The 24,959-nt window shown below is 40.5% G+C and overlaps 2 protein-coding genes across 8 annotated transcripts in view; both read right to left on the reverse strand.

Annotated features, from left to right (window-relative positions):
* The window catches only part of Vwa3a (von Willebrand factor A domain containing 3A), a 48,018-nt gene extending 37,431 nt beyond the window's left edge, over window positions 1-10,587 (reverse strand). For 2 of the 7 annotated variants that reach the window (XR_013427004.1, XM_078024244.1), the window contains exons 1-4: window positions 10,153-10,582; window positions 5,656-5,779; window positions 1,833-1,957; window positions 1,658-1,735 (exon numbers count right to left, since the gene is read on the reverse strand). Coding sequence is in view for 6 of the 7 variants with exons in the window: in XM_078024244.1 (XP_077880370.1) it covers window positions 1,658-1,735; window positions 1,833-1,957; window positions 5,656-5,778 (326 nt within the window). In the remaining variant the exon portion in view is untranslated. Of the gene's footprint in view, window positions 1-1,657; window positions 1,736-1,832; window positions 1,958-5,655; window positions 5,780-10,152 lie in introns of all 7 variants that reach the window. The other 5 variants (XM_078024241.1, XM_078024240.1, XM_078024242.1 and 2 more) reach the window with 4 other exon arrangements.
* Window positions 10,588-20,739: 10,152 nt separating this feature from the next.
* Mosmo (modulator of smoothened) overlaps window positions 20,740-24,959 on the reverse strand; it is a 59,043-nt gene continuing 54,823 nt past the window's right edge. The window contains exon 3 of the mRNA XM_078024245.1: window positions 20,740-21,488. Coding sequence (XP_077880371.1) covers window positions 21,304-21,488 — 185 coding nt within the window. The 3' untranslated portion in view covers window positions 20,740-21,303. The remainder of the gene's footprint in view (window positions 21,489-24,959) is intronic.

The raw sequence follows: 24,959 nt of genomic DNA on the forward strand, positions 1-24,959 counted from the left end.
CTGCAGAGTGAGGGGAGATCCAGGAGGACGGGGGACTTGCTCATGAGGAAGGTGGAAGAACATTCTTGTATTTGCTCAAATCTGTGTCTTCTCAGATGCAACCACCCCTGGTCTCCTGGAGACTGATCCTAAAGGCACAACCAAGGTTGTTCAGCTGAAGCTTCTGGGTAACAAAATATTGGTTTGCAAAAAGTAGCCAGAGGAATTTCTTGATGTTCTCTTAATGCAAAGCCAGCCATTCCCGTCACTGGTTGGACAGTAGCACATGATGGGGACTCAAAGGGAAAGACCCAGTCATTTGAGTTTAACTGACTTGCACTCACTGAGGGCAGGTAGATTTGGGGACCAGAGAAGAGCAAGGAAAACCCATAAATATAAAATGGTGGGGCAAGGAGTGGTGAGTATATGTGTAAGTGGTGGGTAGATGTGAGCTAAGAACATGAGCTTCATAATGAGAGGGGCTTGGGCTTGAGAGCCGGCTCTGCCTATCACTAGCTGTATGACCTTGGGCAGGTATGGTAACCTCTCTGAGCCCCAGTTCTGTGTCATCTTCAGCAAGCAGATAATAAAGCATTCTATCCAAGTCAATTTGTCCAAACGCAACTCACTCTAAGTCAATTCTCTGATGATCCAGTTGCCAAATGACCAATTAGCTTAATAGACTAGAAAATTCCATAAAGTACTGGATTCACAATTAAAACCAGTCAACTAAAATATCACAGAATTCTTCAAAACTCATTTAATCTTCTAACCCAATAAAAATTGCTATAAAATTTACCTTTAAAATGTCTTGATAAATTTGGCAAATTGGTCAACTCTGTGAATGATCATTTTAGCAACTGACTTTTGATTAGCTGGTGTGAGAGTAATACAAAGTTTTGGGTTGTTGTAAAGGTGAAATACAGCTCTTAGCAGAATTTGTGACACATTAATTAAATATTATCATCATCATCATCATCATCACCTTTCAAAAAACCTCAGTAAAACAATAATTATGGATCCTAGATTGCTATAACTAGGATGAAAGGACCATCCTAATCTGTCAGTCTGTCTACTGATTATCCAGAGACATATCTGTATGCATGTGTGTATAATTTGCACATATTCTTGTACTATCAAATCAGTTCAGGAGAGGGATGTATGCATATTTTTGACATACATTGCAAAGGTATGAGCCCAACCAATTTGAACTTGAAAGTAGTAGCTTTTGTTTTTTGGTACTGGGGCTTGAACCCAGGGGTGTTTTTACCACTGAGCTCTTTTTATTGTTTATCTTGAGACAAAGTCTCACTAAGTTACTTAGGACCTTGTTAAATTGCTGAGACTGGCCTCAAACTTGTGATCCTCCTGCCTCAGCTTCCTGATTTTCTGGGGATTCCAGGCATGCACTACCATGCTCAGCTTTAAAAGTAGTCTCTCTTAACCATTAAACATCAAAAGAAACGGGTGAGGTTTTATGGGTTCATCCAAAGGGACTGTAGGACTGTAAGACTCATTTGGTCCAACCTTTAAATTTGAGTAAAGGGAAAACTGGGGTACAGGTGGGAAGAGATCTCACTCCTGTGAGATTGGTGTTTGAACACAGTGACTTTCAGGCTGGGGAACAATCTAACTCTTGAGCACTGGGTTATGGGAGGACATGGAGAAACATACTTACTCAGAAAGCTTTGATTCAAAACGGTGGATGGTATGGGTGCAGAAGCACACTTTTTGGGTGACATTGCAGCTCTCTTCCCTGAAAAATTAAAGCCGGATATGAAGGGGTCTCTCGGGACTGGGGGTGGGGCATATCACGTAGCTCTCAGGAGTAAGGGGAATGGCTTCAGACTTACAGCATGGCCGTGCCCTGACTGATCAGGTCAGCCAGGGTGAGTTTCTCAAACTTTAAACTGTGAGTCGAAAGCCAGTCTTCAGATTCTTCCAGAACTGAAGACTGATCCTTGCTTTCCTGCAGCTTCTGCAAGACAGAAACCAGAGTCAGACAGAAGACTGTGTGTGCGATAGGGACAAGGATGCCTTGGTTTTCTTCACGTGGATACCCCACGGGTGCCAGATCCCCCGCTAAGACATTCTGCAAATTCTCCTTGCTATAGAAACAAATGGATTGGTGGCCAGTACTCTGGGCCAGTGGCTCTGGACACCCAACCCATTCCCCATCCCGTGCCTCGGCCCTTCTAGGGTCACACCACCGCCTGCCTTGTAAATGACTCTGCCCCCACACGGTGGCTAGACAACACGATCCTAGAACTCTGAGCCACAACCTCTGCAGCAATTCGCCCCAAGTAGTCAGGATTTAGTCACTGATTGTTAACTTCCCCAATTTGGGGATGGGGGAATACCAGGAATTGAACCTATCGGTGCTTAATCACTGAGCCACATCCCCCAGACTTTGAAAAAAAATATTTTATTTAGAAGAGACAGGGTCTCGCTGAGTTGCTTAGGACCTTGCTAAGTTACTGAGGCTGTCTCTGAACTCGCGATCCTCCTGCCTCAGCCTCCAGAGCCTCTGGGATGATAGGCATGCGCGACTGCACCCAGCAACTTGCCTATATTTTTGTTCCCACTTCCAACTCAGGACCAACCAGAGAAAAGTCAAATGTCCCCAAACCAGTCATAGATGATGCCTGCTTCTCAGGAGCTCATCTCCAGCCACCTCACACAATACCTTCAGACTTGCAGCCGAAGTCTCCCCTTTTTCATGACAAATTTCCCCCTTTCCCCACCTGCCTTTGAGTCTCTGCAAAACACAAGTGATGGTGGGTTCATTTGGTGGGTCTTCTATTTATTTCCACACTTGTATTCTCTGTACCCTTTTCAGGTGAGCCAGATCTGCTGCCCGTCATTCTAAAAGGTCCTTTAAATGTTTAAAGGACCTTTTAGAATGTGAAAAGTGGGGTGATTCTGTCCAGCTGTGGATGTTTTAGAAGACTTTCCTAGGCATTGAAGGATTGAGGCCATGACAGGAACGGCGCTCCCCTGCTGGGACCTAGTGACCTTTGTGTCACTTACATACTGCTAAGCTCAAAATGCACAGGGTGCACTTGGTGGTGGAGCTGAAATCTGTCATGACAAGAATTTGACATGGGCTGTGCTTTCTGGGAGCCGGAAGGTGGCGAATCCTGGTGTGGGGCTGAGTCGGCCTGGTCTGCTCACCTCTTCTGGAGCCTGGCATTTCTACCTTCCCCTTTCCAGTGGGTATTTCTGAGCCATTACCTTGAACTGGGCCCTGTCCCTGGTGCTAGGGCTGTGTGGACAAGGAAAGAAGTGCTACATCCTAGCATGGAGAGGTGGGCAGTAAACTGGGAAGGCATCAACATGCATTACAGTCTCAGAGAGGAGCCATTAAGAGAACAGAGAGGGGGAAGTTGATGGAAAATGGCTGGGTGGAGATGGGGAGGCCGATTAGTCGCCTGAGCTGGAAATTCACCTTCCAGGTGGAGGCCTGGGGGTAGGTAGGGCTTGAAGACCAGAAAGGTAGCCGCACATTGGAGCGCAGAGCATATGGGGTAGTAGGACCCAAGAAGAGGCTGGACAGCCAGGATTCAGCTGGGGGGTGAGACCCCAGCTCAGCCCCATGTGTGACACCCTTTCCTCCAGTGGTATCTAAGGACTGTGGGGTGAGTCTGAGCACTCTTTAAAACCCGGGGGGACCCCAGGCCAGACTCAAAGATGTTTGAACCCTAAGTGGGTTCTCCTGGACCTTGTGTGTGCCAGGGCTCTCCTGGGAGTGGGCGGGATGTGGAGGAGGAGATGGACACTGCCTGGTGGCTGGATGAGCTACTATGCCCAGGTAGAGGCATTCTCCATTTCCTAGCTTCGTGATGGGGCACTGCCTCCCTTTCTCCATCTGTATAATGGGCATGGTGAAGCTATGGTTATAGAATATAACCCTGAGTGTCCCTGCACAAACAATTCTCCACTATGATCCTTATTTTCCCCTGAGGTTTGGTCATAAATGTCCCCCCCACCACCAAAAGCAAAAACAATGAAAATAAAACACTGCTACTCTCTTCCCTCTAGATAGCATCCATGCCTTCGTTCTGTGCCTGAGACCTGCTCTGTCCTCTGTTCCAAAAGGAAATTAGCAGGTATGAAGGAAGCATGAAAAACACGCTCAATAATCATAGCAAAACCTCAGCAGCACTTACTGTCAAGTATTTTCCATACATTAACCTATTTACCTCTACAAAGTAGGCTCATCATAACCCCATTTTACTGACAGGGAAACTGAAGCACAGAGCACTTAAGTGATTTGCCCAAGGCCACACAGGGAGTAATGGTGGAGCTGGGATTCAATCCCAGGCTTATGAAGCTCAAGTCATGCTTGTAACCATAACACTATGCCAGTGCTGCACTGCTTATCTCCTGAAAGAATGAGAGAAAGGACTGAAAACTTGCTCCTTTTGTGATTCCATGCTAATCAACATCCTGCCCTTGAAAGGCACCCATTAATAGCAAGGTCCCTGTCCTATACTTCAGGAAATGCTGCTCTGCCTCCTGCGAACACTAGATGTCACTCTTCTCATCTTTAAGGACTGGCTGGGACCTCTGAGCTGGCGAGCATTTCATCTTCCATCTTCCTTGCATTTGAAATGATCTTTCATGTTGGAGGACGTGGATTTTGAGTTACTAATATTTGGAGGTCTACTCTTAACCACATTTTAGATTTGGACTGTTCGTTACATATGAAAGCAGGTGCTTTACATGGAGCGGTGTTGGGCAATTCTTTCCCTCTTCCCTACAACTCTCTATCAGAGAGGAAAAGGAGACTCTGAATGTGGCTGATAAATTAAGAGTGGTCCTTTGTACACCTGGGAAGTCACCTCACATTTTGATATGAAGTTAGTTGGAATAAAGAACCATGTCATCAACATTTGAAATCACTGAAGATTTCTTCAGCATTTCAAGATGCTGTTGACCTTTCCTCACTTCCTTTTAATTAAACTTGCATTCCCATAAATGCCAAAACTTGAGAAAAGAAAATAGGACTGTTCTTCTGGTTGTATAATTACCAGCATTAGAAGGTATGGTTTTAAACGGATTACCATTCAAAGGTACCATATTTAAATTCTAGATATTCTAGTAGGTTAGCAGATGGTTGTGGGACAGCCTTGCACCTGACCACCAGCCATGGTGGCTCTTTCCATTGTAGAATGAATGTTCTAGACAGTCCCACCCCCTCTGGAAAGCAGCTTGCTAATACATGGAGAGTCAGCCTAATAACCAAAGTCTGTCTATTCTAGAGCTTAATTCTGTCAGGACTCTCTTGCTTTACCAGCACTTTCTGAAACAGAATTTTCTATCTAAATTTTAGGGAATCCTAAAATTTAAAAAAAAAAAGTCTTAGGAAGGGGAACTTCAGAATAAAATACGGACTTTGACAACATGATCAGAATCTTGACAGACTCCTGAATATTTAATGATGTGGCCGAAAAGACTATAAAATTCCTACGAACAACATAAAGATTTTCTTCATTCATTTCTAAAGGCAGGGGATTAGAGATGAATGCTTAATTAACCTTTTTTTAATTTAATTTAATTTAATTTTTTTAGTCTGGGGATCCTATGTGAAGAAAGAAATACCCAGAGTTGATGGTGTTCTCTGTGCCCTAGCTGTGACATGTCACCACTCACTAAAAGTGCCTTGGTTTTTACCAGTAAGTCCTGGGTCTGGTTAACGTGGGTGACCAGTAATCCATTGTCTGGATTCTGGCTGGGTCCATTCATTTTCTTCTGGGTCAATTGCTTCCTTGGATCTCTATCAGTGTTTTTCTTCATGCTACAAAACATAAAGTGATTAGATCAATGTCCTGGACATCGACTCTACACAACCAGTGCCTCCCTCTTTTCTTTCCTCTAGTTTCAAAAGGATTCCGAGAACATTGCTATTTCTGTGCAGGAACTGAGAAGGTGCACCCTGTAGAGTCCTGATCAATTATGGACTTCAAGTTCGTGAGACATTACATCATACCATTTTGGTGGTTAGATAATGAAAGCCCCCAGGTAGATAGATGTAAAATGTTGCAATAACCATTATCTGGTCTCACTTCAAGGCAGACATTCCCCCTCTCGATTACCATGGAAAAAAAAACATTGTTGTTGCTGTTTTTATTTGCAAAACCAGAGAATCCTGCTTAGGAATGATTTTCCAGAAATCTATTATCTTGACCATGGAAGACATGACTAATTTGGGTCCCATTATAAAGATAACCTACTCTTATTTTCCTAAGGAGGAAAAGAACACAAGAGGATAAACACAGCATGTAGACAATATTTTTGCGGGGTTTGCTCAGCTCAGCTGTTCTTTAGTTACCAATACACTAAATACATATTGAACATCTAGTAGGTTGAAGGCATTGTGCTTTGTGCTAAGGATTCAAAGGTGAACACGGTGGCAAGGGTATCTCCATTTTGGCCTTCTGATGTTTGGGGGTGGACCATTCTGTTGTGTGTGTACATTGCAGAATGTTTGGCAGTGTCCCCAGCTGCTCCCTGTTAGATGCCATCAGCACCTTCCTCCTCCTTGAGATAAAAGCATCTCTGGACATTGCCAAGTATCCCCCGATGATGGGGGGGAGAGGTGCAAAACTGACCCCCCGTTGAGAACCAGTGAGATAGGTATTGTCCTTGACCTTGTGGGGTTTATATTCTAAAATTGGCCTGAAAAATCAACATGACACACCATGGCACGCGCTGTGAAGGAACCAGACAGGAGGCTGTCATAGAGAGGCATCAGGAAAGGAGCTCTTCTGCAAGGTGAAGTGGTGGGGGCAGGTGTCTTTTGAGCTCAGATCTTTTTGAAGGGTGAAAAGGAGAGTCCACGGGAAGGACGGGAAGCAGAGTGAACAGCCGGTTTCCAAACCCTGAGGTGAGGAAGAGCTTGGCCAACCCAAGGAACTCACAGAAGGCCTGTTTGGCCAGATGGTAGGAATTTCAAGATGAGGAGAGCAGAACAGAAAGAATATTGAGCTGAGGCTGAGCTCTGAGTCACCCTTAAGTGAGATCCTTCTGCTTTGGAAGGCACCGCTTATTGGAGGTGTATATCCAGGATGGATCAATCGGATCCTCTCACTGGGAGTTTATCATTAGGAGCAGGAAGAGGCTCTCCAGGGGAAGGTGGAGGGGATGGTCATTTCTGTGGGGCCCTGGTCTCTGGCTTCTTCCCTTCCTGCCTGCTCCTTCTCAGGCTCCTTCCCAGACTTCTCCTCTACCTGCTTTCCCAGAGACTAAGGAGGGTGCATGGCTCTCCTGTCTCCTCTTACCAGGCTTCCACTGCCACCTCTCCATGAACGACTGCCATTTGTACATCAAGAGCTCAGACGACCCTCCCTGACTCCAGAGCTGGGTATTCACTGACACCGGATATTTCCACTTGAAGCATTTCAAACCCAGTGTGTTCAAGACTGAACTCATGATATTCCCTACGACACTCTCCTCTTTCCGTTGTTTTCTGCAGAAAAGAACCACCATCGACTTAGCATCTACTTACAGGAGTCAAAATCTAGGAATTGTTCTCGACACCCACTCCTGATGCCATTCCATCATCTCATCCTGTTAGTTTTAAGACTCTCTCAAACCTCACCATTTATCTGTCTCTATGGACATTTCTCCAGTCCAGGCCACTGTCACCTCTGTCATAGACACTGCAGTAGACCCTGGCTTGCCCTCTAGGTCCCCTCAGCCCTCCCATCCAATCTGTTCTCTTTACCAACTGGAGTATCTTTTAAAAACATGAATCCAGTGTGGTACTCTCATCTTCTCCCTGTTGCTCAAAACTCATCAAAGACTTCCCTTTTTCCCTAGGAGGAAGACTAAGATCCTTGAAATGGAATTCGAGGCCCCACAGGGTTTGACTGCTGCTCATCAACCTCTCTAGACTTCCTACTTTCCCACGCACCCTCCCTTCTGTGTTCCACAAGGGCCCTGGAATGCTTCATAGTTCCTCTCACCCCAGGATCTTTGCATGTGCTTCTGTCTTTGCTCTGGAACATTCTCCTCCCCTCCCTGTACCCTCCTAATCTTTGATGTTTTAGCTCATATATGTTTCCTTTGGGAAAAGTCTCCAGCATTCCATTCAAGTTCAGGTTACTTTATTTTATATATTTTCCCAGGACTGTGTTCCTTTCTTTTAAGTAGCTTGTCTTAATTTGGAGTGATAAATACATTAGCATGATTTTTAAAGAAATGGCATGTCTCTCCCATGACACTATTGTTTACGTGAGAGCAGGGACTGGCAAACAATAAGTATTTTGAGGAAGTGAGGATAAAGGAAAGGAGGTTAAAAAACTGCCTCGACTCTTGAATTTCTTAACTATTTATCCCAGGCATTTGGTAAAAACAGACCCATTTTCTGCTCTTGGTCTCTGTGAACCTGTTTCTTTTAACTCTACTTTTTTTGCTTAAGCTAGCTTATTTCAGTTTCTGTTACTTGCAACCAAACACATCCTGGCTATGCGCAACCTGTGAGAAACTATGAAGCTGCAGCTCGAACATTAGTATATTCTCTTAGGAAATTGCTCCATGAAAGAGCTTAGCAATGGTTCAGCAACTGGCTTTTCACTTCTTTTATTTGGAAGATGCTTTATTATCTGGGAAGCACCAGGGTCCTGTGGCAGTGTCTTAAATTAAAAACCAAAACTGGCTTGACTTCAGCGAGCTTTTCTGGAAACCCTATGGCAGGGACTGTTGAAACAGAAATGCTTGATGAACAAGGGCCCCTTCATAGGGTCTCAGTTCCTTAGTTGCGGGGTGGTGGTGGTGGTGGTGATTAATGCTTTTAAAAATGCATTTGAGGCCTGTGAATGGTTCTGGGGCTCTTACATGGGCCAGTGGAGGAGACCAAGCAATGTGGGGCCTGGGAAGAGCTCTGGACCTTGGGTTTTCTCATCTGCAGAGTGGAAGAGGGATGAAGTAACCGAGGGCCTACTTCTAACTTCATTGTCAAGAGGATCGAATGAAATCAAGTTTGAGAAAGTGCTTTTCAAAATACAAAGTACTATAGAAATGCAGAATGCCACTAAATATCTGCCGCCTTGAAGCACTTCAGCATGAGACTCCTAAGCACTTATTCCTTTCATGAATATTTCAAGTGCCTTCGGGGACCCAGAGAGAGCTGGTACTGGGGAGGAGGATGAACTGTCACAGCCTTACCCTCAGGCCTCTGTTCAGAGTCAAACAGGACCCTCCACCCATTTTAGTGTTTTCCCCAGCAGACTTCACCATCTGACCTTCTGAATGCCAATGGTCTCCTCCTTCTGTCCCAACCTGGGTACACTAGACGTGAGCTCCCTGAGGGCAGTCACTTAGAAATGTCCACGGCTAGAATACTTTTACAGTGCCTAAAACATAGTAGCTTCTTAAAAAACAAAAAGACACTTATTGAACAAATGCTTTAAGGGCAGGCCCAGAATTTGGGCAAAAGTGGGCCATATTGCCCAGGGAGAGTGGCTAGAAGAGAAGGGAAAGTACAGACTGGTCCATGGCCGTTGGCATTTTGGTCAAAGGGACGGAGGAAGTGCTGATTTGGGAATAAAAGAAAACCTTCAGCTAACTTTCTGAATTATTAACAGCTGATTCTCCTAAATATTCATCCAGGATAAAGCCATCCTCAGGGTTTGTCCTTTTAACTGCAGAATTGTCTCATGCCTTGTCCCCAGCCAATCATGATGCCAGAATGATTTTTTTTTCCTAATATGCAGAGTTCCTGCTGTCACTACCTGTTTACAACTCTGCCATGGCTCCTCAGTGCTGTAAGTCAAACAAGTCAGACCTTCTTCCCAAGAACCCCTATTTCCACATCTTACTATCTCATACCTACCTGTGCTCAAGTTGTTCTCAAAATGCCCCTTTCCCCTTTCATCTGGCAATAAACTCAGTAAGTTCCTTCTGATCCCTATTTGCTATCCCAAACTCCGGAGCAGAAACCCTGTGGAAGTCTTGTTTGCTATTCTATTTCATATCAAGTTGTCACGGTGTCTCCCCAACCAGCTTCTCTACTGCATTTCCTCGGCACCTAGAACCTGGCTTGGCAGGCAGGGAGCAGGGACTTAAGATCCCAGGCTCCCTAAAGCTTTCTTGCTTAGTCAAGGAGTTAGCATCTGGGTCTCTCCTGCCCCCTTTCTTCCAAACCCTGTCCACCCTTGGGACACTCACCTGCCTTTATTTGCATTTCCTTTTATTTCTCCATTTGTGGGAGAAGGGTCTCTGGCACTCCAGGGCTCTGCTTCTCCTGCTTCCGATTTCTAGTTGCTCCAAGCTCCTCTAAGCAACTCCATAGGGGAGCCTGCCCTGCAGGAAGTGTTAGCTGGTCTCCAAGGCAACCGACCAAGCCACTGCAGCTTGGAGCAGGGCAAGGGGAAAACTGGCCCCAGGGAAGGGTTATCACCTCTTTGTTGTTAAGAACCTCTCCCAGACAATCTACTCTCTTTCACCCTCACAAGATCCTGGAAGCAGGATTTGGATCTCTTTTCTATTTTTAGAACCTCTGGCTCAGCAGAGGACTATGGTTAAGACCTGCTGTTTTCTTGTGGTAGAAATGGAAGATACCAGAGAGCCTGTAATGAGCATGAAAATGGCGATCTTCTCCTTAGACTCCCTAGGTCTCCCTGGGAGAAGACTGACAGTCTCCACCCCCACCATACCCAGTCCTGCCCAAGCCTGGCTAATACGGCAGCATGCTCAGTGACCTCTTAGCATCACAAGACAGTTATCTTCTACAGTGGTTCCTAGACCTGGGTGCCCATCCGAATCACCTGGGCTGTTTGCTAAGCAAGCATGTACATTCTCACGCCGGCGATTGATTAGAACTGTGGCCATTGTGGGAGCATGAACCTTTAACAATGGTCTCAAGTGATTATGATGTAACCAGGTCCTGGCCCATCACTGGGGGCCTCTCTAACCTCTTCTTTTCTAGAGTTCAAGAGAAATGAAGTGATGAATCCAATGTCAACCAGCTTGGAAGTGGCTAAGGTATCTGCACTTTGTTTTTCTTATCTAAGTAATTTCTCAAAATCACTCTTTAGTTTCTGAACCTTTAATAAGAAGTTAGAATATGTGCAGTCTGTGGTAGTTATCATGTTACAGATGTCCTTTAGCTGTTGAGCCCAGCAGCGTCTCCTATAGGCCAGGTCAGGAACAACCACACTCCTCAAAGTAGAAACTTGGGCAGTCATGGGCTGGGAGCACCATGTGTAAAGCCAGGGTATTTAGCATTTAGCAACACCACCAAGAGCGAGATCAGAAAGAAGGGACTCACAGGCCACAGTAACCCATGGTTACTCTGTGAATAGGAGGTGAGGATCTTGGTGCCCACCTTGATGGAAATCCTGGGTGGAAGAGGCGGGCTAATTTTGAGACACCACTTTGTGAGACATGGCAGGTCATCTAATACTCTCATTTCCCTGGGTCCCTGGATACATGGGTTTTTAATGTTTTACAAGCAGTAAAACTCAGTACTGAAAACTCTTGTTATTGCTTTCTTCTACTCGAGCTTACATGACACACATTCTGAATGTTCTCGTGCAAAATGGATAAAGCAGGGTAAGATTTTCAGGTTGACCAGCCAAGAAGAAAGCTGTGTGTGGGTACCGTTTTTCTCAGCTCCCCTCAGAATGTAGACTGATTGGACCCATGTAAGGCATCAGAGCATAACAGGAATTTCTCCTATTTGAGGCTCTTGGGACCTGATCAGGGTCAACTCATATTCCATGTGAGAGCTGGTAACATTTCCCAGGCATATGGAGAGATCTTTGTGTGTGTGTGTGTGTGTGTGTGTGTGTGTGTTACTAATTTGTGTTTTCTTTTATTTCAATCCTTCATTTCAAACTAGGGAGCAGGTGCTTTTTGTTGAGTGGAGAAGCAGCATGAAGTCAACAGCTCTGTCTTTTGTAAAAGCCTCAGCTCACTAAAAGATTCAAGGGACATGCTGAGGCAGGGAAGGTAAGTGATGTGTTAAATGTCAAGTGTATCCAGATCCTTTCAATTAAAAGACAGAAACCTGCGTCAAAGTGGCTTCAGGAAAAAAAAAAAGAATTTATTTGTTTAAATAATAGAAAAGCCAGGGATAGTTCTGGATTCAAGCCTGACTTGACCTAAAGGCTAAAATAATGTTAACAGAACACCCATCTCCATTCCTCGGCTTCCTTTCTTCTGTGATGGCTTGATTCCAGGTAGGCTTTTCAGGTGTGGCTGGCAAACTTTGGTCCCAAGCAGTGCCAAGCTTCTCCCCAACTGAGCAACCCTAAAGAAAGAACATTTCTTTCCAGTTCCAGCGAGTTCCAGGCTTGGCTTCTTGGTTACATGCCATACTCATTCCTGAGGGAATCACTGTGCCCTGATTGCCCAGGCCAGCTTCTGTGTCCAGCTTTGGGGCCAGAAAGTGAAATCAGCCCACAAAGCCTCATAGCCTGAGGTAGGAAAGGAGCCGTTTTCCAAAAGAAAGAGGATGTGGGTACTAAGCTAACATGCCTCTGAAGGAAGCCAAGGGGAGGGAGATTCTCCTAGATGAACAGAGATCTGAAAATGAGAAGGAGTGGAGGCCTCTCAGTGCTGGGTAGCAAGGCCTTGGTGAGCCTCAACCTAAGAGGACCCATGAGTACTCAGTGCGCTCAAAACCATAGGCACAGGAAGTCCCCAGCTCACCAGTGTATCATGCCCCAAGTATGGGACATCTGAGGCCTTGGTAGTAATGTGTGGACAAATGACTTGGGGGGTTAGGGTACCCTAATAAATTCCCTACCCAGAGCACAGAGGGGATCTATTGATTTTTAAGTGCTATGGAGGGGTGTGTGGAGTAGCCTGTCTGGGGAAATTTCCATGGGTGTTCAGATCCTAAAAGAGCTCTACAGAACCCAACAGACGACATCACTAGTTTTACCAGTGAAGTACATCAACACTATAAAATGCCATCGAACAATGATTGTAAAGAGAAAGCTTGACAATGAGATAGGAATGATGGAAGAGTAAATATAAACAAGTTGGTTTTTCCTACTTTTTTTTTTCTTACAGCAAAGTAGATAAATTCCAAAGTTGTTTCTAAATAGGGACTACCTTTTATGGTTCTTTGCATCTCACATCCAGAAGCAGCAAGCCATAGATATAGCTGCTTGTGTTTGAGCCAAAGAATCATGCAACTGGGACAAGCTATTTTTATTTCCTTTAGACTAGACAAACTGGCCATGTGCGACAGCAGAAGGAGCCCTAGATCTGAAGTCAGGAAACCTAGGTTTGAAACTCAGATTGACCAATGACTAGTTAGTTACAGAACCTTGGGTAAGTAGTTCACCTTTTGATCCCTAGTTTTCTGGTCTATAAAATACCACCTCTGATGACATAGGAAGTGGATTAATTAAGATGACATGGAAGAGCACATGACACATGAATTTAATGTTCTTTCTCTAAACTTGCTGAATGCCACTATTACCTAACCACAGCACTTTTGAAAATATGAATTATCTTTTTTTTAAAAATTTTTAAAAAAATATTTATTTCTTAGTTTTCGGCGGACACAACATCTTTGTTTGTATGTGGTGCTGAGGATTGAACCCAGGCCGCATGCATGCCAGGCGAGCGCACTACCGCTTGAGCCACATCCCCAGCCCCGAAAATATGAATTATCTTAATAGAGTGGTTGCTATGCTTCAGTTCATTATCAGGTTATTTTGATATTCGGGAAGTTTTTGTAATGTAAGACCTAAGATCACCAAAGCATTATTTATATTAACAAAAACCTGGAAACAACCTAAATTTATGTAAAATGGAATATAATGTAGACTGGGGAAGCAGTGGTAGATACATATATGATATTGCTTTTGTTAAACTGAAGGGAGAGTAAAGTATCTGTTCGAATGCTAGTATTAATGGTTCTCTGGAAGGTGGGTTGTGAGTGTGGGTGTGGAAACTTTTAACTTCCTGTGCTCCTATTTTGGACTTTTTTGATTTGTTTTTAAAAGATTTTTTACAGATATATGTTGTAAAAAGAAAATCCTTTGTGCCAGTTTAGGGTCATGATCACTTCCTTCATAATAGCTCTTTGAGACAAGAAAAAATTGTCAATTACCCTAAAAGCAGAAATACAGTCACATACTAGAACAGTGAGTATAGGGTAGGATTACAAACAATAAGTCCACTATGGGGCTGGGGATGTGGCTCAAGCCGTAGCGCGCTCGCCTGGCATGTGTGTGGCCCGGGTTCAATCCTCAGCACCACATACAAACAAAGATGTTGTGTCCGCCAAAAACTAAAAAATAAATATTAAAATTCTCTCTGTCTCAAAAACAAAAAAAGTCCACTATGCTCATTTAATTGGTAAACTATACAGAGGGTCAAATCTTTTTTATATGTGTAGATTCATTTTTTTTTTACCCTAGAGCAATTATGGATAAGAAAAGATTTTTGTTGTTGTTGTTCTTCCAGTGCATTTGCATTGGCCACAGAAAACACAGCAACACAAAAGAAAAAGTTTTAATTTTTAAAGAACATATGTGAGTTGTCTTAGACAGTTTTAAATATTTAAACAACACAAGAAAGGGTGCCAGAGTCAGTACATGGCATTTATTTTACTGACTTGCCCTGACAGATAACAAATGGAGATTGATTTAATAGTGACCACATATCACTGGCAATATTTATTAAAATACCTTAAAATGGTCAATTGGAGAAAACCACATCTAAATGAAATCAAACTCTTGAATCTATTCCTTTTAGCAGAAATAATTAAGAACATCTTGGCAAGACCGAATCTTTGCAAAACATACCAAATGTAGGGCTTCGGGACAGCAGAGAACCCACAAGCTTGAAGAAGCCTCCAGAGAGTTCTCTCAGGATCAACAGGACACTTGCATCATCCTGTTCCTGTTTGTATCAGCAGCAATGTGAGAGCTGAGTTCAGTAAGAATCTTGAGTCCATAAGAAAATCCGGAGATCAAAGAAACTGACATATTAAATGGGACATACCCACTGATAAAGTAACCACATTAGATCTAGACCAGCCTCTGCCTTCAGGAAGAATTTTACTGAAATAATTCTAGCAAATAGGTAACTATTTAAATTTCCAGGAAATATGGTTTCACAAATTTCCTTTATAATCTATCCCTGAATTTATATATATATATATATAGTTTTGCTTTAGTTATCAATGGAACTTTATTTTTATTTATTTGTATGAGGTGCTGAGAATCGAACATAGTGCCTAACACATGCTAGGCAAGCACTCTACTATTGTCCAACAACCTCAGCCCCTGAATTTAATCTTGATAATTCAATTCCATAGGTAAAGCATTGTGCCAGGTCTCTCAGGAACATGAGAAAGCCATATTCCTTGCGATCTAGAGTTTATAATCTAGTTAAAAAAATGTTTTAGTGATAATAGCAGCAACCAACATTTGAATGCTTACTCTGTTCCTGGCACTTGGTCTCATTAAAACAAACAATAGCCCTATAAGTAGGTATGATTATTAACCCCATTGTATAGATAAAAAAAAACCAAGGCTCACAGACCTTGGTTAAATGATTTGCCTGAAGGTCACAAAACTAAAACTGTGGAACTGAGATTTGAATAGGGGTCTACTCCCCACCAGTACTGTTACAGAGGAATAAGCAAAAGGAAAACAAAGGATTAGGTATAGTTCAACATAAGCAGGATTAAAGAAAACCACCAGGAGTAGACAATGCAGACACAGCCACAACAGCAAACAGGTTGTAGTCAGAGAGTGGAGAGCAGGCTGGTTGTCAGAAAAAGTAAACAGTGGGGAGGTCGAGGAGGCCACGCAAAGCCTAGTCATGAAGTTTTCTATGCCAGCTTACCGGAGTTGGGGCTTCCATCTGTGCAATGGGAATGACAAAAATGTGAATGAGGACGTAATACACTTCATTTAAAGAATATTTTGGCAGAATCCTCTTGGATTGCTAGGAATCAAACCCAAGGTCTCACGCATGTCAGGCAAGGGCTTCTACCACCGAGCCACACTCTGGGCCCAACAGAAATGACTTGGTGGATGAGCATCAGATGAAGATGAGCTGAAGACAGGTGGGTTCAGATGGCTGCAGAATGAGAATATTTGTCCTAGGATCAATGTGCATTTGTCAAAGACATTCTTTCCTATGTTGAGGGCTCTGCTGAGACCTAGTCAAGAGACTTTAGGAAAGTCAGAAAGCCTTTCTGAGGCCTCAATTTCTTCATCTGAAAATGGAAACCCTGGACATGCTCTTTGAGACTTCATCCAACTATGAAATTTTGAGTCTCATGAAAAATCTCTTCTTGAAACTCTTGAAAATTAATCTTAGGTGGTCTCTGTCTATAATTAGAACTGGGGTTGATAGGCACAAACCTTGATTGTGCTTGAAAATATCATCCCGTGGTATTTTCTTCTTCTGGGAAAAGAACCAAAACTCTAAAAAAATAATACATTATACTTTCTATCTTTAATACCACTTATAAATAACTGCCTTTACTTTGTTGCTGGGTAACTGTGACCCACAAGAGAAGCCACAGTCCTCTCATTTTGGAGTTTCCCCCATAATCCCAAGGGCAACTAGAATAGAGTTGATGGAAGACTTAGTCAAAAATAAGATATTTTTTGAGCACATCTTATTGTTAAAACCATGCTGCTACCTTTTCCAAAGAAAAGGAAAAAGTCTGGTATATGCCTACCATTATAGTTACCAATTGACCTATTCATTAGTGCTTATCAAAAAGAACCTTCTTGAGTACCTCTAATCAGTGTTATGTATCAGAATAAGATTTAGATAGTGTGAAGATTGAGTGACCTAATGACCACCTTAGTTTGCCTGGATTTTCCCCCAAAAAGTCCCACATTGTGGGAATCCCTAGGTCTCAGGCCACCTGGAATGGTTGGGCACCCTATGAAGATGCTTTCAAGTCCCAGAACTCAAAACCATCTTTTACTATGTCTTAACCCTTAACACCCCAGGAGGCTCTTGGAAAGGGCATATAAAGAAGAAACAGCAGTGAAGGTGAGATATTCACTAGTTGTTATTGTGCTGGGCTAATCTTGATACTTCCATAGAGGGCTCTAGTAAGGCTATAATGTGGGGTAAACGGACCAGTCTAAAGACCAAGGGCCTTTATCTTGTTCTTTCAACCCACATTTTAAGATCTTAGAAGCTAAGATCCTTTGGCGTGAAGTAGACACAGCAGAAGACTGAAGCCAAGATGGAGCTAAGTCTATATGCAAGAAAGAAAAGAAAGATGGCTGCTCTTCCGGGCTTTGGCTCAATTTTTTTCTCCTAGTTCATGGAAATTTGATGCAGAAGACAAATCCACGTGTATGTGGTGTTTTATTGCGGAATGGTTCTTCTTATTGCTAAACATGGCATAATCAGTGACCTGGAATATTAATGGCAGCTCTGACCTAGGAGTGAGCTAGGAGTGGAAGAAGAGAGGGAACCCTTCCGCACCATGAGGCTAACAAGAGGCATGGAAGTGTCTATGTGTATATATGTGGAACCACTATAAGAAGTTAATTTTTTAAATCAAAGCTTATGCAAAGTAATAGAAGCCTTTTTAGTTTCTTTAGTAGACAATTTATTTTGATAAACTTGCTCAATAACAAAAATACAAGTGAAGAAAATTATGTTCATTTTATACAGTTGTATTAACAATTGTTTTGAAACTATTAATTGAAAAAATGTCAAAACCAATTAGAAAACAATTCTTAATAAAGTTTGGGATAATATACAGACCTTAATCACAAACTTTAAAATCTCTTGAGGTGATACAACTACAAGTCCTGTGTAGTGAATTCTACCTACACAGGCCACTTTTTTCCTTCATGTATTTTATCCTTCAAAATTTTTCTGAAAGACAGCTTACTGTTTTGAACTGTGAATGCATATTTAATTTTTAAAAGAAGATCAAAGTGGGTTGATAAAGCGGTTACTATAGTAAGAGTAATTTGTGTCTAGTAGTCTTATAATAAAGACAAATTAAATGCAACATGTTCTTCCCACGAAGCCCACGATGCAAAATAATAGCTAACAATATATCCAAAGTTACCTTTCAATACTTTTTTTCTGGGCCTTTCTCTAAATCAATAGATTGTTTGTCACCAGGACTATTTAGTATTTCACTTAAGAGATTAAACAGTGACTTCATAGAACATCAAGTGGAGATATCAAAGCTTTAGGCAAAAGGGTAAAAACCAATAGTGTTTTGGTCATCTAGAACATTAAAACGAAAAAAAAAAGCCATCCTTCAAAAACAAAACAGAAAATAGGTTAAGAGGTGGACAAGTCAGAAAAATCACACTCACACGTTAACAACATAGAACATGGATTACCTTTGGAAAGAATCATACTGACATGTTTACTTTTAATGAACTTAATATTTTTATGTTTACAGGTGTCTAGGCATGTTCAATAGGAGCTTCCAAAAAATTTCAAACTAATTCAGTCTTGTGCAAATAAAACAAAAAGATAGTTTTCAGCATTTTACAGTGATATTCTTAGGTATGAGAAGAACGTACACTCTAAAAACAATGTAACAGACAAAAGTTGGACAAATGATTGCACCATAAAACCGTGTTTTATATACAGTTTACAAGATATGATATCCTGCTATAAATTAATACTGTACTATATAGTACTTATTATAGTGACCTTTTTAAAAGCAACTGCTGACAGTTGACTATCTTTTCACTTACAGGATTTATAGAAAGTTATATGAATGAGTCCATTTCAATGTTTGGTCTGGAAGAGTACAAAGACTTGACCTCACATACTACTCAATGAGATGGTCTTAATCCTGGGTTAGCATGCAGACTGGCTAGAGGAACTTTCCCTCTATCAGTCCTTTATGCACTGGACCTCCAAGACAATGATGAAATCAAGGACAATTTAATGGTTTGGGTAATAGATACAAATAAAACCTTAAATTTTGTAATCTTATATGCAATACCACTGTAAGTGAAAGAAGTAAACAGTGGGGAAATTCTTAGCAGCTGAGAAACTTTCTCTCCCCATGCTCATGATCCAGTTAAAAATATTTTGAGAAACTATTTACAATAAAATCCATCTTTTGGAAGAGAAAATCTCTTGGTTATACCATAAATTAATTTGATCCATACTTTGCTAACACTATCTCAGTGGTATAATGGTGACAACCAAAGCTTTCCTTTAAAGTGTTCCCTTTGATTTGAGGACCTGTCAAATCACAATGGGAAATGCAATCCCAAATGTCCACATATGTCTGGTGGTACTCTTAGAATTGACTAGACATCACAATACGTGGGGAATGGTCTCCCTTGGGTTTTCCAAAGGTTTTTTTTTTAACCTGGGGAAGGTAAAAAGGAAAAGTATGACATTCCCTCAGAACGCTCAAGGAACACACCCAGGGGTGGTCCAACACCCCAGCCCATTGTTGACTCAAGAGTGAGCTGAAAATGGGGGTTTTCATTCACAATGAAACACTGTAGAATTAACAGTAAGATATATGAATACCAAACAAGCCAGTGTGAAACACACTGAGCTCTTCCATTTCATACTCTGAATATCTGAGGAGGTAGCCCCGTCTCTGAAGGAATCATTCTGTAATTTATGAACTATCTTCTTAAGAAACAGTGCATTCATTCCTGCTGTGTGAAGCATGGGCTACATGAGACTGTCTCTATTATACTGACAGGGACATCTGGGTTGCCATTTCACTAAAAAGAGGAAAAACTTAGCTCCATTGCTGTGAAACACCCTCCTGTCCACCCTTCGAACAAGAGATTATCTATGGTGCTCACCAGGAAAAACAACTAAGCTTTGACACGAAGGCATGGAAATGTGGAGAAGAGAAATACTGTATTTTAAAACCATTTGTGAGTTCAAGCATTGGCTACAATGCTTTTTTAAGGAAAAAAACTTAAAGCTGTGGGTTTAGTACAGCCCTTTAAAATAAATGCAAAAAATGTTAGCTTTTAGTAAACAAAGGCATACAGCAAATAAAGAAAATATTGTATTGCTTGAGTTTTTGGTAAAAGTATGTGAATAATGCTTACAGATAAAAGGAACAGAAACATTAATTTTTATGGCAGAGTGAAATTAGTATTGTAAGTAGTCAAAAAAGCCAGATGTTTGCTAGTGAACTTTGTATTTACGTAAAGTTGTGTGCTTGAACATATAAAATGCATTATTAATGTAACATACCAAGCCAATAGAAAAAAAGAATCTCTATACAATAGACAACAATTTCCAATAATTTAAATAGTGTTAGATCCCCAAATTATAAGGTTTGACATGATCTTACCTACTACTATCATATACAAATAAATTAACCTACAAAGAATTTTTAGCTTAACTTAAAATTACACCTAGAAAGGTATGGGATTATTTGTACCTATTACAAAAACCGGTTAAAATCAAGGGCTGCTACAAAGAATGAGGTAAACTGAAGACTCTCTCCACTATGCAGCCTTCAGATAAATGGCTTTTTTTCTATTGAGTGAGTTCTAGGTTTGCACACCACAGTGTTTGCTAGCAAAGCATTCAGAGTTCTCTTCCAGGAACTGTTTGCATGTGTGCATATATAAATTTACACACACATACACACACACACACACACATATATACACACTGTATACTGCATCAGCAAAATATATATATTATATATATATTTATATAAATATAAGGAAGATTTTCCCCACCCACCCACCCCAAACAACATGTCTCTTAGTGTTTTGATTTTTTTTTCCTTTTCTTTTTGTACATAGAGATTAGGGAATTTCAGAATTTTTACATACATTTTAGCAAACACATTTTGATCTATTGGCTTCTCGGTGCAGTAATGCAACGGTAATCCGTTCTGGTGCCAAAGGCTCATACCATTACAAGGAAGTTGTGAACACTAATTTCTTAGGAGGTGAGGCCAGCCCCACATGAACTTCTTTTGCATCCCTCTGGTCCACCATGATTCATAAATACTTAAACTTTTTTTCTCAAATGAATCATTAGACGTTAAAAACGGAACAACAGAGTCACAAAGGGCCACATGCTTTTCAGTGTAAAGCATTCTCCTTCACTAGGTTGCTATCACAGTGCAGACTGACTGCCTGAATATGCTCAGGAGATTTAGTCATTATTGTCTGTATTTGGTTATGGAAAGGCTCTCAATATTTTTTTTTTAATCCAAAGTGCATAGTGAGAACAAATCAAAGCATTTTTTCCTTTTCAGCATCAGTTTCACCTAAGCATTTTCCTATGAGAGGACTGCTTAGATGCCTTGTCTTTGTCCTCCCACCCTCTAAAAATAAAAATAAAAAATAAAATAAAATAAAAAATAATAGAGTCAAGCAGTTTAGACATTCATCAGCCTGGTAAACAAACTTTGCCAGCAAATAGAAGTCCTACTATAGTAAAGAAAATTGATAAGACAAAAAGTACATATGATGACCCAACTACTGTGTTGTTGGGTAATTTATAAGGTTGACCTCCGACTTCATTGATGTAAAATCCTATTGGAAATATTAGGGCAGCCATACAGAAAAGGATCACTGTAAAACAAACCAAAACACAACATTAGTAACATGGTTTGGTGATTATAAAAACAATGAAAATTTGGCACAAAAAAAGTTTATAGGAATTATAGATTGATAACAAGGTCAAACCTATTAATAACATGGACCATTTATCAAATACAGCAAAAGCTGAGTTAGCCCTTTATGAAAGTATATTAGGATGATTCTGAATTACCAGAAATAAGATGATGGATACTCTCCAAACTTACTAAGTACTCAATATCCTATTCTTATCTATTTAAACTACTAATTAACTGGCTAGCCTAAGTTCTGACCCTACTACCTACCAACTATGCAATCTTAGGCTTCTGCTTTCCTTCTGAAATAGAGGGAAGTATCAGAAGGATAAATAAAATAACTTCAAGCCCCTGGCCAGTGTCAGGTTGACAGGATATACTGAATAAACATTACATACTATTATCATTACAGTTATTATTTTGCCAACTCTCTGCTCCTTGAGGTATTAGAAGGAACTGGAGAAAAGGTACATAAAAATAAGTACCATTTATCTTATTCTGATTTTCAATCAGCTAGTAAAAGAACACCAGATCTTTGGGATGATTATCAAATTGTCAGCGTGGTTATCTCTATCATGGACAAAGTTCCAAAAAATAAACTAAAATCTGGCAGAAAGCTTTCTATTATTAACTAAACAAGAAACCTTTTCCAAGTTAAACCTATTGCCAGAATACTGAGAATGCCCTGGATAAATATATCATCCAGGAATGCTTGTCTAAGTATGTGGGGAGGGAACAGAATTTCATGAGTCCTTAAAAAACCAATTAGGAATCTTTTCCTGGATGGAAGATCTCCAAGAATATATATTAAAAAGTAGCATTTGCTTAAGTAATATACCACTTAAGAAACACACCAGCACTCTGCTTTGTACCTCTTGGGTAGATAATTTTATATTGTATAAATAAGATTATTTCATCTTGGGTAAATGACTACACCAAAAAATATTACATAAGTAAACTTGCATGCATTCTGATACCTACTATAGAACAACTGAACAATTCAGGCATTAACTTTTATTAGAGTTCTTGGTCTTTTTGTTGTACTGTTAACAATAAATAACTACTAATGCTGTCAATGTCCACTTACCACTGTTATCTGTCATCAATTTATAATGCTTCTTATGGCCTACTAGTTTGGTGAATAAAATGCAACCACAATCTAGGTATCTATACATAATCTAGTAAAAAACAGCAGGACAATTGTTTTAAAAACATTTTTTTCCCTTAATGTTGACTAACTCAAGAAACACACAATTTAGAAGAAAAGTGCTTCAGAGATGTACATATTAAATTTGTTGTTTCAACTAACGTTGCAACTTCATGCCTATCTTTTCCATTTTCCACTTTAAAATCAAAATTTACCCTTATAAGTACTCATTTAATGGCTACCGGCAGAATTTAGCATTTTCAAGAGTTACAATTTTCCAAATTACTACAGAAACTTAATAAAATTTTAAGGAAGCAATGAACTCCTATTCAATTGAACCTTGGTTTTCAATCCTATGAATCAGGTTCCTTATAATGCCTGGGGACCAGCTTTAATGTAAATTGATGAATTTTTTTTAAGCTACTAAGAACTTTGAAGTTACTTAAATCTTAACATTATTATTAACACTGATAATATCTATCACCTAAAGCTTATGAAGACATAATTTCATATCTTCCAAGGCATAGAATCTCTGGAGGTGGGAATGAGAAATCAGGGATCCTGGCAGTTGAGGTGGTAAATCAGGGTGGGGCTCATCATGTGAGGAGACATACATTCTCACTGCACACAGGCATCAGAAAGTGTTAACCTTCCATTATTACAAAAACTACAGCCTGGGCTGGGGATGTGGCTCAAGTGGTAGCGCGCTCGCCTGGCATGCGTGTGGCCCAGGTTTGATCCTCAGCACCACATACAAACAAAGATGTTGTGTCCACAAAAAACTAAAAAATAAATATTAAAATTCTCTCTCTCTCCCTCTCTCTTTAAAAAACAAACAAACAAACAAACAAACAAAAAAAAAACAAAAAAAAAAAACTACAGCCTTCACTGGAATAGAGATACATACATTAGAGATAAAGTACATCCACAATGGCTGCAAGGGAACACTAGGGGGAGCCCAATTCCTCTCAGAACTGCCACCCCAGCTCACTAGCTCCGCTACTGGAAAAAAATGCATTAAAGGAAGGTAGGTAAGAAGAGCAAGGCAGCTCTATACCCACTTAAAGGAAAATAACTCCCAAGATCTATTAAACTAAAAACTAATGTGTGAACATTTTTATATAAGTATATATGTAAAGAACACACACACATATGCATGTATGTTTCCATGTACAGAATGCTTGTAGTAGGAAAATTCACTAACTGGTAACAGTGATCACCTCCAGGAAAGAGGTTACCAGGTGGCTGAGTGACAGGACAAAAAACTTCACTCGGTTACCCTTTCACTGACTGAATTATGTAGCATGTGCATATATAATTTCAAAAAGTTAGATTATTTAACTAAAAAAGATTCATTGCATTGGGGAATAACTACACATACTTAAATATTCTCTGCTGGAAGGCAGTAAAAAATAAACATAATCTTACATTTACATCAGGCCAACTAACAGCTTATGTGAGCATATTAGTGCTTTCTTTGCTTCATACAACTTTTCTAAATTATAGGTTAGATTTTTGGTATTCAGAGCATATATCCTCCCAACTTTCAACTAACTGCTGAAACTAAACCTTTCTTTGGTATTATTTTACTCCCAAAGAGTAAATTCTATCTGCATAAATGGTTCTATCTATGAGGAAAACACAACAAACAAACAAATAAACAAAAGAACCCTGTCTTCTCTTTAAATTCCTCATAAATATTTTCAAACTTAAAAATGAAATTTAAATTTAAATTTTTAAATTTCAGCAGCCTGATCTCCACAACTGCTTCTGGCCCTTACTCTTAGACAAGAACTATCTCTGGAGGTCTCTTTGAATTGTGTCACATTGATTAACAAGAGTGGAGAAGCTTTTGGGTTTTTAAAATTTTTTTAATGTCAAAGGCAATTTGCTTGATCTACATCTAAAATTAAGGGCAGTGGAGAATGTAAAGACTAAAATAAAAAACAAATCCAGAAAAATAAAGAGAAAGTTTCACCAAAAGTTAGGGAGAAACAGAGAAATGAAGGAATATCACTATCCTACAGCCTTAAAGATAGTTTTAACTGAGTTTTACCACGAATAGGGATCCTTGAGATTCTCTTAACTAATCACCCTAGTTCTAAATAATGATATAACATGAAATGAGCAGTTTTAACAGACATTTTTAGAAACTTATACAAACCTGAGATGATTTTAAGACACTGAATTAGAAGTGAAGTATCAATGTTTGGCACAGGTATTGCCATCCCATTTCTTTATGGCAGGTTTTCTCAATAGTGGGACTGCTGCCATTTGGGGCTA

This window comes from Ictidomys tridecemlineatus, chromosome 10 (assembly GCF_052094955.1).
Source record: "Ictidomys tridecemlineatus isolate mIctTri1 chromosome 10, mIctTri1.hap1, whole genome shotgun sequence".
In the NCBI taxonomy this organism is placed as follows: Eukaryota; Metazoa; Chordata; class Mammalia; order Rodentia; family Sciuridae; genus Ictidomys; species Ictidomys tridecemlineatus.